The sequence below is a fragment of the Orycteropus afer genome, unplaced genomic scaffold, assembly GCF_000298275.1.
Source record: "Orycteropus afer afer isolate SDZICR_OR568_19922 unplaced genomic scaffold, OryAfe1.0 scaffold00020, whole genome shotgun sequence".
Classification (NCBI taxonomy): domain Eukaryota; kingdom Metazoa; phylum Chordata; class Mammalia; order Tubulidentata; family Orycteropodidae; genus Orycteropus; species Orycteropus afer.
The window spans coordinates 11,141,328-11,157,756 of record NW_006921607.1 but is presented as its reverse complement, the minus strand read 5'-3'; the positions used below and the strand labels follow the sequence as shown (position 1 = coordinate 11,157,756).

General features: G+C 43.4%; 1 protein-coding gene across 1 annotated transcript in view; it reads right to left on the bottom strand.

Moving 5' to 3' along the window:
- MMP24 (matrix metallopeptidase 24) overlaps positions 1–14,975 on the bottom strand; it is a 40,289-nt gene extending 25,314 nt beyond the window's left edge. Inside the window, exons 1-2 of the mRNA XM_007934595.2 lie at positions 14,805–14,975; positions 349–497 (exon numbers count right to left, since the gene is read on the bottom strand). Of these exons, the coding sequence (XP_007932786.2) occupies positions 349–497; positions 14,805–14,975 (320 nt within the window). The remainder of the gene's footprint in view (positions 1–348; positions 498–14,804) is intronic.
- Positions 14,976–16,429: the final 1,454 nt, after the last annotated feature.

Below are 16,429 nucleotides of genomic sequence, written 5' to 3'. Positions count from 1 at the left end.
GGAACTCCAAAGTGGTGACTCATAGAACCATGAGTTGTTAGAGCCAGTGGAAACTCAAGAGACCATCTATAACCCAACCTTTCATTTTGATAAGGAAACGGAGGCCCAGAGGGTTAAATGGTTTGTCCAAGATCATACAGCAAGTTTATGGCAGAGGTGAGACTTCCACCTCAACACATTCCCAACTTCTCTAAAAAGGTACCTTGGGGTATTGCCTTCTAGGATAACAACTGCAGGAGTAAAAGGCAGGAGAGTAGGTTGAACATGGTGTGTACACAAGGCCATGAAAAATGCGAATCCAAATGTAAGTCCAGAAAATTAAAAGACAACGTCCTACGCAAATCTTACTCGATTGTTGTCTGATCCAACACACCGGTGACTGGGATCCCGTAAAACTGCTGCATAGTGGAGACTGCTGACTGTAAGGCCTTCCCTGAGTGCAACGCAGATGCCCGTGAATCAGAGGGAAGTAGATAGCCGTATGACTTTAACCAGCTCTGAAAGACATGGGAAAGAAAAGGATGCATTATGCTGGAGAAGGCTCTGCCCTCCCTGGGCAGAGACGTGCCCTTGGCACTAGGGATCATGGTACCCACGGGACTCACGACCTCACGCTCTGGCTTCTTCCTCCTTCACACACTGGCAAATCAATCTCCAGAAAACACAGCTCATGTTGACTTACTCCTCTGCCATAAACCTTTCCCTGCATCTCTGCTGGCTACAGAATAAAGACTAAGTTTGCATTCAAGGCCTTCCATTATTCTGCCTCCTTGCCCATTTACTCAGCAGCTTCTACTGACATCTGAATAGACATGGAAGAAAAAAAGAACAGTAAATTTTCTGAAGTAGAGTGGCCTGTTGAAAATCCTCTGCCACCCAGAAGCTCATTGTGTTGAAGGGAGGGGCTGATGCAAAATCGTGAGATAATGGACATTCTCTATTGGTAAGCAAAAAAAAAAAACAAAAAACAAAAAACAACCCAAGTCATTATAATAAACATGGAACCCCAAACAAAACCCCTTGCCATCGAGTTGATTCTGACTCACAGTGACCCTATAGGACAGGGTAGAACTGCCCCATAGGGTTTCCAAGGCTATAAATCATTACAGAGGCAGAGTACCTCATCTTTCTCTTGGGGAGTAGCTAACGGCTTTGAACCACTGGCCTTTTGGTTAGCAGCTGAGTGTCTGACCCTGAGCCACCAAGGCTCCTTTCTATAAATATATATACATACATAAAAGTAAACAATAATGTATCATATAATTTAAATATAAATAATATATGCATAGAAAAAATCTAGAAGGATACAAAATATTAATAGTGTGACTATGCAAGATAATTCCTTCTTTTTAGGAAATATTAAAGTATTTAGGGTTATATAAAGGTCAGCTTTTTCTTGAACAGGTTCAGAAAGAGAGAGGAAAAGGAAGACAGAGAGAGGGTGAGAGAGAAAGCCTAATAATAAAATGGTACCAGTTGGGCATTTGGGGAGGCTAGGCCTAGAGTATTCAGGAATTCTCTGTTCTATTCTGGAAAATTTTTTGAAAGTCTGAAATGAGGTAAAACATTTTTTAATAAATAACCATGACTATTCTTTGGTTAGAGTATCTAGGGAGACTTTTTTTTTTTCTATGTGTGTACTTTTCTGTTTTTCAAATTTTAGGCAGAGGAAGTGGTAAAAACTCTAAATGGACAAGAGCATCTGAACAAAAGTTGGATGAAGAAGCTCAGAGAAGCAGAGAATCTGAAGGAAGCAGAGAATCTGAAGACGAGCAAAATAAAGATGGTTCCCACCAAAAAGCACGAGGAGACGGAAACTCTCAGAAAAACAGAGCACCAGCAGTGTCTGTGGCATCAACTGGGAAACGTTTTCACGGAACCCCACAAGCATTGACTGCATGCCGCCTCTGGGCTTGAAGGAACCCTGCCATCAACCTTCCCCCTCCCACCGTAGCTATCTAAAGTCAAAGTGAGCTAATAAAGGAAAAAAAAAAAAAAAAAACTTTAGGAAATTATATTATTCTCTTCCATCTGTAGTTTTTATTTCCTGTGTCTATTAATAGTCTTATTGTGGATGTGTCTTTTATTATGTCAACTCAAACAATTTTTGGAAGGAGGTAGACCAGAAAATGTAAGTCAGTTATTATTTATTTCATCAAAGGCAACAATAACATCTTTACTGCCTTGTGCTAAAATCCACCTGACTGATTAAAAACAATATTGTCAGAATAATACAGTCTTAAAACCTCCAAAACACCATGACAACTTTACGTCTCAATTTGGTATCTGAAACATGTTTTTCATTCCAAATTACGGTACAGGTTATTAATACTTTTTGTAATTCCCCATTGATTCTCCTTCCTGCCCTTGTACATGTTTTTCCCTCTGCCTGCTGTACCTCTTAGTCTGGCAAAAATATTTCAGGGTTCAAGGTTCAGGGCATAATTACCACCACTGGAAGACTGCACTGACTCCCCAGGCCAAGTTATTTTCTCCTTCCTCAGTGCTCTCCAAACCCCCTATTAATAGATCTCATAACACTAGGCTCTAATCATTACTTTACATATCAACCTCCTCCTTCAGACTCTGAGCTCCTATATCGCTAGTACCCAGGACAGTGCCTGACACACAATAGTTGTTCATTAAACAAACATTTATTGAACATTTGCTATATTGAGGCAGTGTGCAAGGTTCTAGGGACACAAAGATGAATAAGGAATTCACAAACCAACAAGTAAACTGTGCTAAAGGGAGGTGTTATGGGATTCTGTGGGAGAACAAGAGAGGAGTATCTTCTCTGTGTGGAGGGGGGGGGGAGAAAAGGGGAACTCAGGGAAGGCTTCCAGGTGGAGATGGGATTTGAGCCAAGTCTTAAAGGGTAGAGCATGTGCAGTTGCCTGGTGCATTCTGAGCAGTATTTCAAAATGGCTAGAACATTGCGGGAGGAGGTGATGAGGAGAGAGAGCTGCAAGTGCAAAGAGATGAGATACACATATTTATTGACACAACGGACAAACTACAGAAAATCACTTGTGATTAGACTGTGGCCTAATCCCACTGCCCTTGAGTTGATTCCAACTCATAGTGACCCTGTAGGACAGAATAGAACTGCCTCATAGGGTTCCAAGGCTGTAAATCTTTACAGAAGTAGACTGCCTCATCTTTCTCCCACAGAGTGCCTTGTTGTTGTTATGTGCCATCAAGTCGGCCCCGACTCATAGCGACCCCTCCTTGGGTTTCTGAGGCGGTATCACTACAGAAGTAGATTGCCCAACGTTCCTTCTGAGGAGTGGCTGGTGGATTTGAACCGCCAGCCTTCTAGTTAGCAGTCAAGTGTCTTAGGCACTATGCTACCAGAGCTCCTACAGAATGCCTGGTGGGTTCTAATTGCTGATTAAAGCCGAATATTTTAACCACTCTGCCATCAGAGCTCCTTGACTGTGGCCTAGGATCAGTCAAAAAGTTCAAGTGAAATATTTAGAGTGGAGATGACAGAGTAATTGACACACTGTCCATCTATTCATCTTCTAGTCTCAGGTTAAGTTAAAAGCATCAATGGACTGCATTCCTTTAGTTGCTCACAGCCAGAATGCCATGTTACGTTCCTTTTCTTTATGGAAACTCCAGTTAAGAGCTGTCTGGTTGAGACCTACTGGACTGGCTGTGACTGGACAACTCCCCAAGACCATAGCCCTGAGATACTCTTAAAACCTGGAATCAAAACTAACCCTTGAGGTCACCTTGTAGCTAAATAACAAGTTGGTTTTTTTAAAAAATAATGAATATCATCTGTAAGCACTATGCTTCTTTAAAATATCACCTATACCCAAACGGTCAACAATTATGAGAGTGTAAAGGAGTAGGGAAACTAGATTAATGGAAACAGAACAACCAAAATGGAAATAATGAGAATGTTCATGCACTGTGAAGAACGTAACCAGTGGCACTGAACAATGTGTGCAGAGATTATTGAATGGGAACCAAACTGCTATCCAAACCTTCATGAAAAATACAATTATGTATGTGTGTGTGTGTGTGTGTGTGAGCTCTGGTGGCATAGTGCCTAAGACATTTGACTGCTAACCAGAAGGCTGGCAGTTCAAACCCACCGGCCACTTCCACAAGGAAGACTGGGCAATCTATTTCTGTAAAGATTTAGTACCTCAGAAACCCAAAGAGGGTATGTGTGTGTGTGTGTGTGTGTGTATTCACCTCTGTGTCCCCAAAGCCTTGCACATTGTCTAGCATGTAGCAAATGTTCAATAAATGTTTGTATACACACACACACACACACACATATTGTTGAACAAACAAAGTGGTAGAGTGGTACAGAGACATAGTCTTGATATTGAATCCTGATACATCACTTACTATATGTGACCTTGGGCAAATTGAGCTTCAGTTTCTGCATTTGTAAAACATAAATAATAATTCCTTCTCCACAGGATTATTGTTAAGATTGAGTGAACAAATGCACCTGGTACACAGTAATCACTCAAAAAGTGTTTGCTATCCCTTTGGGTGGTGTTTCTGCTATCTTTTATAAAGTCAATGTGGAAAACATGGTCTTTGACTTCTTTTCTGCCTTTTGAAATCTAGTCATCCATTAAGGCTTCCCACCCTCCCACACTCTGCCCTGAACCAAGATCCAGTCCTTTTGAGTCCTATGGAGGGTAGTACATCGATCATGGTCTACTATCACATCTACTTTCCATTAGAGTAACTTAGGGACAAGACCGTCTCTCACACAAGACTGGGAACACTGCCTGGGACTGGTACTTGGTGGATGGTGAGAAACTACAGCTGAACTGAACTGCATAGTCTTCACCCTGTCGCTCCACTTTCTTCAGATGAGGACTAACCCAATCACTTTTGGTTTGGCTATAGCTTGAGGAGAAATGTTTTCCCTCCAGGAAATTCTGTATGTTCTCTGGTACCAGAAAACGAACACTGAGTATGTAATGGTTTTCCTGCCAAGAATCTTTCAGCCAAATTTATAGCATTAAGTGTTGAGGATGGTGGTTTTTGGAAGTAGCTATTACTTTTTCATCTCTTGATTGCCAAATTATGTTTCCTCCTTAAAGTCTTACTTTAAAACACTATGTTTTAATCTATAATCTGCCTCAAGCCATTCCAAAAAAAGTGTGGCACAAGTCCCAAATAAATCCAGTCCTTCCCTATCTGCCAATGAGCACTATTAGTTCTCTTAAAATCCAGCTAAGATGAATTATGGCATTTGGAGAGTGGCTGGAGATCTTTGGACAGGTAACACTGACAAATCAATAAGCAAATTGAGTATTTCTTGAGCACCTACCTCTACGAGCATGGAATTTAAGAACCCTCACCCCTTCTGCCCTCATCACTGCTTCTTGTTGTTGTTGTTGTTATATGCTGTCGAGTCAGACCCGACTCATAGCGACCCCTCCTTGGGTTTCCGAGGCGGTATCACTACAGAAGTAGATTGCCCAACCTTCCTTCCGAGGAGTGGCTGGTGGGTTTGAACCGCCAGCCTTCTGGTTAGCAGTCAGGTGCCTTATGCACTATGCTACCAGAGCTCTTAGGTGATAAGAGAACAGGGAAACTTTGGCAAAAACCCCTCCAGCAGGGATGTAGGAGATCCTGCATAGAGAGGGAGAACAATGTGGAACAAAACTCAAAATCATTTGGAGGCAAAAAAAAAAAAAGGTGGGGACCAGGTTTGCTGGTCCAATAGAGCCTGGTGGAACCACTGAGACTATGGCCCCTAGCTGCCCTTCAGGTCTGGAATTGAACCCACACCTGTGGTTTCCAGCCAAACAAAGTACAGGCATGTGAGTTAAACATTTACCTCAAGTAGACACACGCCCTGGAGAGAACAATCATGGGAGAAGGAAGGGCTGCTTATGCACAGGGAGACAGCTCAGGGTGCAGAAGAGTATGGAGGGATGGACACTGGGAGGAGGTAACTATGGGGAGGAAGTGGGAGGGGAGCTGTTGCATTGTAAATTTTGGTCAATGACATGAGACAAAGTATATGTGAACTGCTGTATGAAAAGTGAATTTACTCTGTAAATCTTCACCCAAATCAAAATTAAAAAAAAAAAAAAAGATTACAGCCAAGAAAAAAAAAAAAACCCTCCAGCTTTGCTTACAAAGTGCCTCCTCCTCAGCAAAGGGCTGGCAGCCTAGTTTACTCAGTTGCTTCTCTGGTATTCTCAGCAGAAGCATCTCAGGGCTGATCAGGATCCATTATGAAAGTCACAGAGTTTATCTCAGCAGCAGTAAGAGTTAAGATATAAGGACTCAGGTCCTAGGCAAATATCTGGGTCAGGACCAAACATTGAAAGGATTGGACACACAGTAGGGGTGGGAAGAGTATCAGTGCCTTCTCCTCACTAGGGACAATCCTCAGAGCTCAGAGGCAGACCTCCAAGACAGGAAATGGGAAGGCGAAAGGCTACTCAACTGTCAGCCTCTCGGTCAGGGCAACGGACGTTGAGTTTGGACCTGGCATTGCACACAGGGATGGCTAGGAGATATAGGACTGTGCATCAGCAACCAGACAAATCCAGCTGCAGCTGCTTAACCCTGCCTCTGCCACTCAGTTGTTCTGTGACCCAGGCTATCCTTTAACTCCTCTGGGCAGAAGCCAGAGGTTGGCGCAAATCTTCACTCCAGTCATACCAATCCCAAAACATTCCCTGTCCTTTCACGCTTTCAAGCTGCTGACTATGAAGCAGGTGAGCAAACTCCTACTCATCCTTCAAGGTTTAGCTCAAATGATCCTCCTTTGTGAAAACTTCCTTAACTTCCCCTGGAAGTTAGTGGCTCCCCACTCCTTACCCCCACAATCCTTTGTACACACCACTCTCAGTGCAACTACCACAGTATATCATACCTGTTAGCTGATGTGTTTGTTTTCCCCATAAGACTGAGTCCATAGGGAACAGAGACTGTGTCATATTTCTTTTCAAATCTGCTACAGTATTTAGCCTGGTGCCTGGCACAATAAGTAATCAGTGAATTCACTGATTCATGAACGAATGAATGAATAGTAGTAGGTCTAGGAGGCATGCTCTGGGTACCAAGCAAGGAATTGCATCTTGGGAAGGCTTAATGAGTAATATACATAAAGCACGAGACATAATTCCTGGTATTTATTAGAGGATGAAAAAAGTGTTGGATGAAATTCAGTCTACTGACTGTGACTTCCTTGCATGCTCCGTTGTGCCCTCTGAAAAGAGGTAAAATCCACTAAAGGAAAAAATCCATTCAGTTTTAAACAGAATGACCTACCTTTCATCTTTTTACACCTGGATCCACTAATCAATCACCGGCCATGTCAGAAGTTCTAACCTTTACAGCTCAGTTAAACAACTCTAAGATGTCTCTCACCCTTTAAATGAAGATAGAAGTGTAAACCCAGAGGAAAAGTGAGAAAACGCTCAGAGTGCAAGCAGGGACCAAAATAGCTGGCCTGAGCCAAAGAGGTAAAGCTCCTAGACAATACACTGTGATTGGTCTGTTAGCCAGAAGGCGGGATTTTGGTTCCTCAGAAGCCAAAGCTGAGACATTCAGGCGTAGTGGCAGGGAAAGGAGAGAGCAGAGAATAACAAAGAGAAAAAAATGTGGACCGAAAGGGAAGAGAGCGGCAGACAGCAGAGGCGGTGGTGAGAAGTGGCAATGGAGGCGGCAAGAAGTAGATCCACTTACGATGATGACAAGTGCTCTTGGAAAACAGAGATGGCCATGGGGGAGGAGAGGCAAGACGGTTCAGTTCAAACGGCTCGGTCACCGGGGGGTGGGGGGAGCAGGGGGGTCCTCGGAGCATCACACCAGGGCATCACACCAGGGATGAACCCAAATCAGACAGGCCTGGAGAAGGCGCGGAGAGAATGAGGCTCGGAATCAGAAATGAAGTGGTCGGGAAAGTGTTCTCAGACAGGTCAGAGGAAAAGGCTACACAGAAGGACAAGACAATATGGTGTCAAATTTAGCAGCACGGGCTAGAATGAGGAAGAAAGAATCAAAAACCCTGGTCAAAGAGTTTGGGCAGCTGAAGTCATAATCTAGGGCAATGACTGGGGTAACAGGAATCAGGTATTGGCCTCAATATTCATAGGAGTTTCAAGTCTAGCTCTAGAGGTTATATACGCAGAAGGAGCACGACTAGAGGAGAGCGGGCTGGAGACAAGGGGAGAAGAACCATTTCTTGCAAGGAGAGTGCGAGACATTCAGGCTAGGAAGAAGGTCTGCAGTGGAACATGACCATCTTCACAAAGCTAAATGGCTACAGATGAAGATTGATTCTGGCTGGTTCAGAGGGCTGCACTAAGACCAATACGAGAAATTACAGAACATAAATCTTGACTCATTATAAAAAACAACTTTTTAACAGTTAGAGATGTTCTAATTATAATAGCACAGGTAATAGCTTCTATTATTAGAATGCCGACTACATGCCTGGCATTGTACTAGGTACCCTAGAATGCACTACCTCATGTAACAACCCTATGATGTAGGAACTATGACCCCCAATTTGCAGATGAGGAAACTGAGGTTAAGTATTACACAAAGCTAGTAGTGGCAGGATTCAAACAGGTATATCTGAGAACAACCAAATAGGCAATCCAGACTACTGAGCAGTTAGGAAGCTCCTATTCCAGGACTTCCCATACCTCTCATTCCTCAGGTCCAATGTCTTAACCTCAGGTCATAATGAGCTTGGTACTGTTCTGCTGTGATTCCTATGTTAGGGTATGGCACCATCACCTACCAACTTATCCAAACCAGAAGCTTCATATGACCCATGACACCCCTCTTGCCTTCACTACCCACTTCCAATCTTTTACCAAAGAACTATTGGTTCCCCCTCCTCAACATCAAATCTGTTTGTTTCATTCATTCATTCAACAAATACTTACTGAGGACCAACTAGGTCCAGGCACTGTGTGCTAAGCTCTGGGATATAACAGGAAACAAAACATTCTACTTACTTTATAGTTACAGTCTAGTGGAGGAACCAGATGGTGAATAAGTGCTATGAAGAATACAGAAGGATTACCACTGTCAACCACTCGGAGGGGGATCTATGTAGGAGATTCTGGATAGAGAGAGAGAACAATGTGGAACAAAACTCAAAAATCATTTGGAGAGAAAAAAAAAAAAAAAAAAAGGACAGGTTTGCTGGTGTGATAGAGCCTGGTGGAACCTCTGAGACTATGGTCCCTAGCTGCCCTTCATGTCTGGAATTGAACCCACACCTGTGGCTTCCAGCCAAACAAAAGACAGGCATATGAGCTGAACATTTATACTAGGTAAATACATTCCTTGGAGAGAACATGGGAGAATAGAAGGGCTGTGTATGCACAGGGAGACAGCTCAGGGGGCAGGAGTGCATGGAGGGAAGGATACAGGGAAGAGGTAACTATGGGGAGAAAGTGGAAGGGGAGCTGTTACATTGTGGGAAATTGTAGTCAATGTCATGAGACAAAGTGTATGTGAACTGCTGTATGGAAAGTGAATTTGCTCTGTAAACTTCACCCAAATCACAATAATAATAATAATAAAGAATACAGCAAGATAAGGAGATAGAGAATGACGGGTCAGCTATTTTATAGAGGGTGGTCGGGGAAGGTCTCTGTGAGGAGGTGACTTCTGAGCAAGAGACCTGAAAGAGGTGAGGGAGTGGGCCACATGGATACCAGGAAGTGTGTTCCGGGAAGAGTAACAGTAAATACAAATAAGCTGAGGTGGCTTCCAGGACTTTCTACCTTTTTAGCCAAGAGCCTCCATAATTTGGGCCCTGCCTACCTCAGCAACCTCTTCTGCCATTTACCACCCTGGCTGTGTTCTAGTGTGCTCTAGTTCTCATATTAAAACAAAACAAAACAAAACAAAAAAACAACCAAACTCAATGTAATCGAGTTGATTCTGACTCATAGCGACCCATGATGGGTTTCTGAGGCAGTAAATCTTTATGGAAGTAGATTGCCCAGTCTTCCTTCCACAGAGTGGCAGGTGGTTTTGAACCACCAACCTTTTGGTTAGCAGTCAAATGCCTTAGGCACTGCACCACCAGAGCTCCTTCTAGTGCTTATAAGCCCTGCATATATTGTTCCTTCTATCTAGGTCATTCTCCCTTCTCCCTTTCTCTGGAAAAGCTTTCCTAGGCCCTCTAAATCCACATCACACTTCCTTCTACATCCTTTGTCAGAACCCTGTCCTTCTCCTTATCACAATTCTGTATTATAACCATATGTTGAATGATCCGTCTCCTCGTACTGACTCTAAAATAAATGAAGGCAGGGACCTAAGTCTGTCTTCTTCACCACTGTGTCCCCAATCCTAGCGCAGAGCCTGGCATGGAAGGTATGTTTGGTACATATCTATAGAATAAAAATGGGTTGAAGTGTTTAGGGAGAGGGCATGTAATCATTTATCAGAATATGCTATAGTATGGGGTTTCTCAACCTTGGCACTATTGATATTTGGGGCAAAATAATTCTTCATAGGTGGGGCTGTCCTATGCATTTTAGGGTATTTTCCAGGTCTCTACTCACCATATGCCAACTGCAGTACCCCCCCAGATGTGACATTCAAAAATGTCTCCAGACATTGCCAAATGTTACCTGAGAGTGGGCAAAATCGCCCCCAGATAAGAACCACTGTTATAAAGAGATTCCCATATGGGGCTGGCTTGAATATCCCCTAAAGGTCCTTTCAAATAAAATTTTTGTTTTATGGTGAGCACTAGGTATTTAATCAGGAGCTCTGGTGGCATAGTGCCTAAGGCATTTAACTGCTAACCAGAAGGCTGGGGGTTCAAACCCACCAGCCAGTCCTCGGAAGGAAGGTTAGGCAATCTACTTCTGTAGTGATACTGCCTTGGAAACCCAAGGAGGGGTCCCTATGAGTTGGGTCTGACTCCACGGCAGTGAGTTTGGTTTGGTTTTGAGGTATTTAATCAACAGTCTCCCAGGATGAAGATCAGGGTGAGAAATGGCTTCCTTGCCTGGGCAGTCTACAGTCTACAAGTGGAGATAAGTGAGCTTGGTGTGGGGTGTGGTGAGGGGGTGAGAAGTGAAGTAGCCTGAGGGCAAGTTCAGAGTTATGGTTTAGAGTGCACACTCTGGAGACGAAGTATGCTGGATTCAAATCCTGCTGCTTCCATTTACTTGCCGTATGACCTTAGGCAAATTATTCAAATGTCCTATTTCTCATTTTCTTCATGTTTCTCATGGAGTGGTTATAAAGATTAAATAACATGGTGTGTGGCAGTGAGTAGCCAATCAAATATAGCAATAATGATTGGTGTTATTTTCCTGAGAGGTGACAAATAACCCTAGCTACCTGAGCATCAGTGTTCTGTAGTTCCAAAGTTGAAAGCTATGTTTCTTAGTGTGTTGGCCTTGTGGCTCATGGATTATCAGCACCATATGGGAAGCTTGTTAAAAGTGCATGTTCCCAGATCTGAACCTGTTGTTGTCAGGTGCCATCGAGTTGCGTCCAACTCACAGCGACCTCTTATATATAGAACGAAACACTGCCTGGCCCTCACAATCACTGCTACATCTGAGGTCGTCGCTGCAGCCCGTGTCATCCCATCTCATTGAAGGTTTCCCCCTCTTTCGCGCTCTACTTTACCAGGCATGGTGTCCTCCAGGGACACCTCTTCTGGTTACACGACCAAAGTATGAGAGACAAATTCTGCTCATTCTTGCTTCTAAGGAGCATTACAGCTGTATTTCTTCCAAGACAGGTTTGTTTGTTCTTCCCCCAGTCTATAGTATTTATTCAATATTCTCCACTAACACCACAATCCAAATGCATCAACCCTTCTTTGGCCTTCCTAATTCACTGTCCAGTTTACATATGCATATGAGACTTTTGAAAATACCCTGGGTTGGGTCAGGCGCCCCTTAGTTTCCAAAGTGACCTCTTTGCTCTTCACTGCCTTAAAGAGGTCTTTTGCAGCACGTTTGCCCAGTGCAATATGTCATTTTCTTTCCTGACTGCTGCTTCCATGTGTGTTGATTGTGGATCCACACAAAATAAAATCCTGGACAACTTCAATCTTTTCTCCATTTATCATGATGTTGCTTAGGGGTCCAGTTGTGAAGATTTTTGTTTTCTTTATGTTGAGCTGTAATCCATACTGAGGACTGTAGATCTAAACCTAGACCTACTAAATCAGACTCTCTGAGGTTGGAAACTAGGAATATGCATTTTAAGAAGTGAGCACCTACAGTGATTCGATTGCCCACTAAAGCATGAGATCCACTATAGCAAGGACCAGTCAGAGTGACAACTTGCATCATGAAGAAAAGGGTATGCTATGTTCACTATCATTTATTATTTACTAAGGTAGGAAGTAGCATAGTGCCTAAGGCACTTGACTGCTAACCAGAAGGCTGGTGGTTCAAACCCACCATCCACTCCTTGGAAGAAAGTTGGGCAATCTACTTCTGTAGTGATACTGCCTCAGCAACCCAGGGAGGGGTTGCTATGAGTTGGGGGCCAACTCGATGGCACATAACAACAACAAGAAGGTAGGAAGTGTGTTACCCACTTAGAAAAGCCTTCTCTTTCAAAATTGGCTCAATAGGTTTCCGTGCCTTCTGTGCCTCAGCTCTGCTGTCATCCCTGGGTCCTCCACCTGCCCATCTTCTTGGCCACTCCTGACTTTGGCAACTGGTCCATCAGCAGCCTCAGCCCCCACACTGGGATTCTATCGTGTTGCTGTGCACCAACATCAGGGGTGGCCAAAAGTTAGCCTTCCCCGTCCACTGCTATATTATCTTACACCCTTGCAACTGTGTTTTTGCCTCAGTGGCTTATCTGGCACTTAGGTCTTAAACTGAGATTGCTATGACCCTAATCTTTTTCTAAGGGCCTCAGATTCCCTGCCATTCTACAAAGCTTCCTCCACAGAGTCAGAGTCTTTTCTCTATACACTTGGGATATGAATGAAGTCCTATCTGAAAAGACTGGGCCCTTGGAACCAACATGCTAGCCCACGCCAAATATTGGCTGACTGTTCTTTCCACCTGTATACACTTGGGTAAATGACCCAAACTCTTGTGGTGGTTATGTTTTTCAATCAACTTGGCTAGACCTGGTTGAGTGGCTGGGCAGCTGGATGTAATTATTCCCTATGATGAGACTGGTAATCAACTCCATGGTGGAATCTACTGTGAGCAGCTAAATAGCTGCCTTAGGGATGTGGTCTGCTTCCCATATATAAGAAGCAGCTTTGGGAATGGTCTCTAGGTTATGGCATGCTTGGACCCTGCAGGTGACCATGTCATTGTTCAGTAGTCTGCCATGCTCTGCCGACCTTGGGACTTAAAATGGACTTAAATCAATGGCCTGTTGCATGGTTTGGTAACATCGGGCCTGTGCCTTTTTACTTGTCAACCTTGGGGCTTCTCAGCCTCAGCAGCCAAGAGCTGTCTGAGTGAAGAAATGCCTCTAGCTCCAGTGGTCTGTGAGCAGGAGGAGGAGCTGGACCCCAAGGTTGAGGGGCTTTACCCAGCTCCTAGAGCCTGGCACTTTGAACTTGGACTTAAAGCCTCCAAACTGTGAGAGAATGAACTCTTGTTTGTTAACGTCATCCCATTTGTGGTATATTCTTGTCAGAGTGGTACTAGGTAACCAGAACACTGCTCTAAAAATCATTTTCCTGTTCTGTTAAATAGAGGATGATGAAAGGAGGGTTGTTAAGATGACTCAGTGAAACATTTTAAGCAAGGTAAGGGTGAGAGTCAGTCCACTGTGGTAGATAAAGTGATGATCCTTCAAAGATGTCCAAATGCTACTCCCCAAAACCTTTGAATATGTTACCTTACATGGCAAAAGAGACTTTACAAGTGAGAGTAAATTGAGGATCTTGAGAGGGAAAGATTATCCACATGGGCCTAATATAATCACAAGGGTCCTTATAAGAGGGAGGCAGGAGGGCTAGAGTCAGGGAAGGTGTGACAATGGAAGCAGTGTTCAGAGGGTGCTACTGCTAGGAGGAGACCACAAGCCAAGGGATGTACATAGCTTCAAGCACCTGGCAAAGGCAAAGAGGAGATTCTCTCCTAGAGCCTCCAGAAGAAATGCAGCCCTGGTTGCACCTTGATTTTAGCCACATTAAGACCCCTTTCTGGACTTCTGACCTCCAGGACTGGAAGATAACAAATTTGTGCTGTTTAAACCACTAAATCTGTAGTAATTTGTCACAGCAGCAATAGGAAACTAATACACGCATATAATGCATTTAGCAGAGTCTGGCACATAGTAAGCGTTTTTACAATGTTATTATCTGTATTCCCACTCCTACACTCCCCTGTAACTGACTAACCACTTTCAGTCATTGCTGCCAGACCAATTCACTATGTCTGTTTGGTGACTACTTGGGGTAAGTCCTATCACTATGTCAGTCACTATGTCAGCCCATGTCCTGCCAAAACCTTGCTTCTTGCTTTACTCATAAAATTGAGGTCCCAGACTTTGCTGAACCCACCTAAGTTATAACTAATTTTTTAAAAGTTCATGCTAAAAGCATTAAGCTTTCAGGTAACTAGAAAATGCACAATATTTAGAGATCAAATAATTTCTGGATTTATTTTGCAGAAGAGAAAAATAAAACTCAGGTAGGGAAAATGACTTATCCAAAATGAGAGAGCAAGTGGAAAGAAGAGTCAGAAATGGAACCTAGAGACCCTGCCTGTCCCACTGAAGGTTCTTTCTGCCTCTGTACTAGCTCTGGTTTCCTCCAAATGTTGTCTTTTCCCCCCGTTCACTTACAGCCAATCTAAAAAGGCCCTCAGGATCGCCCACAACGCCCAGCGTAGCTTCTTGACAAACACCTTAATGGCGTCATGTTGCCTCTTGGCTGCCATCAGCTCTTGAGTGGGTGGTAAGTGCACTAGCAGGAATTCCCTGGCATTCTGCACAATGTCCTTGGCCTGCTCCCAGGAGGCTACCACAAGCCAGACAGTCACCATGCCTGGGAAGGTGGCATGTTGGGGGTTTTGGGTTAGCACTGGCACATCCGAGTTCCAATTCTGGGGAGGCCTCTGCCCAGGGCCAGGGGTGTGGCCATGCCCTCATTCACTTTCTCTGAAGGGAGGAGCCTTGGTTGCCATTCCCCTGTCAATGCCCTCCTGCAAATCTACCACAGATCTTCTATTCCCCAGAGCTTGACTTATTGATGGGTTAAGAACAGAGAGTAGACAAGACAAAGACCAGCAGGCAGGCCCCAGTTTCTCAACTGTGAGGGAGAGATGGGCTGAATTAGATAACCTCTAAGTGATTACATATTAAGTTCTATTATTTTAGCTAGGAACTCTGGTGGCACAGTGCCTAAGGCATTTGACTGCTAACCAGAAGGCTGGTGGTTCAAACCCATCAGCCACTCCTGGGAAGGAAGGTTGGGCAATCTACTTCCGTAGTGATACCACCTCGGAAACCCAAGGAGGGGTCTCTATGAGTCGGATCCGATTCAACGGCAGTGAGTTTTTTGTTTTTTTTTTTTTTGGCTTATTATTTTAGCTTAGATGGTTTGAATGTAGACCCAACCTCCTGGTTCATCACTGACAGCATTACAGTCCAAGCAATCAGCAAAGTAAAAATAAATACATAAATAAAACATTGGATCATGAGCAATGATTTTGTCAAATCTTAACTTTTGCCATATCTGCTACAGATATAATTGAGTCATGTGTAGTTTATTATTTATTTTTATATTTTATTGTATTTTCAGTGAAGGTTTTCACAGCAGTTTAAGTTCTCATTTAATAATTTCTATACAAGTTCTTCAGTGACATGGGTTAAATTCTTTACAATGCATGAACTTTCTAATTATTTCCATTCTGGTTGTTCCATTTCCATTAATCTAGTCTCCCTGCCCCCTTACATTCTCATTTTTGTTTCAAAGTAATTGTTGACCATTCGGTCTCATAGGGTTGATTTTTTTAAAGGAGGACAGTACTTATGGATGACATTCATTATTTTGTGAGCCATCTGTTATTTAGCTTGTATAGATTTGCTTTTAAAAGATCCCTCTGGTTGCCATGGAAAGAAGGACCAGAGGAGGGCAAGGGAGACTTATCAGTTGGGAAGTACCTGAAGTCCAGATAAGAGATGACAGAAGTTTGGGCTAAGATGGAGGCAATAGGGATGGAGAGAAGTGGACACAGTAATATTCAAGAAGCAAAATTAATTCCACAGGCAGGTGAGAAGAGGGAGTGGTTAGGGACGATGTCTACCTTTTTGGTCTAGCCCTTTTGGAGCACAGAGGAAGTGTCCACATGAATGTCTGCGGCATAGAACTGTGTTTTTAAATTATTCTTGCTAACAAAATTTGTAATAAAAACTAATAATGCTTAGTTTTTCTCTATTTACTCTGTAACAACATATATAATCACTGGGAAAATGTTTTATCTATCTACCTACCTAC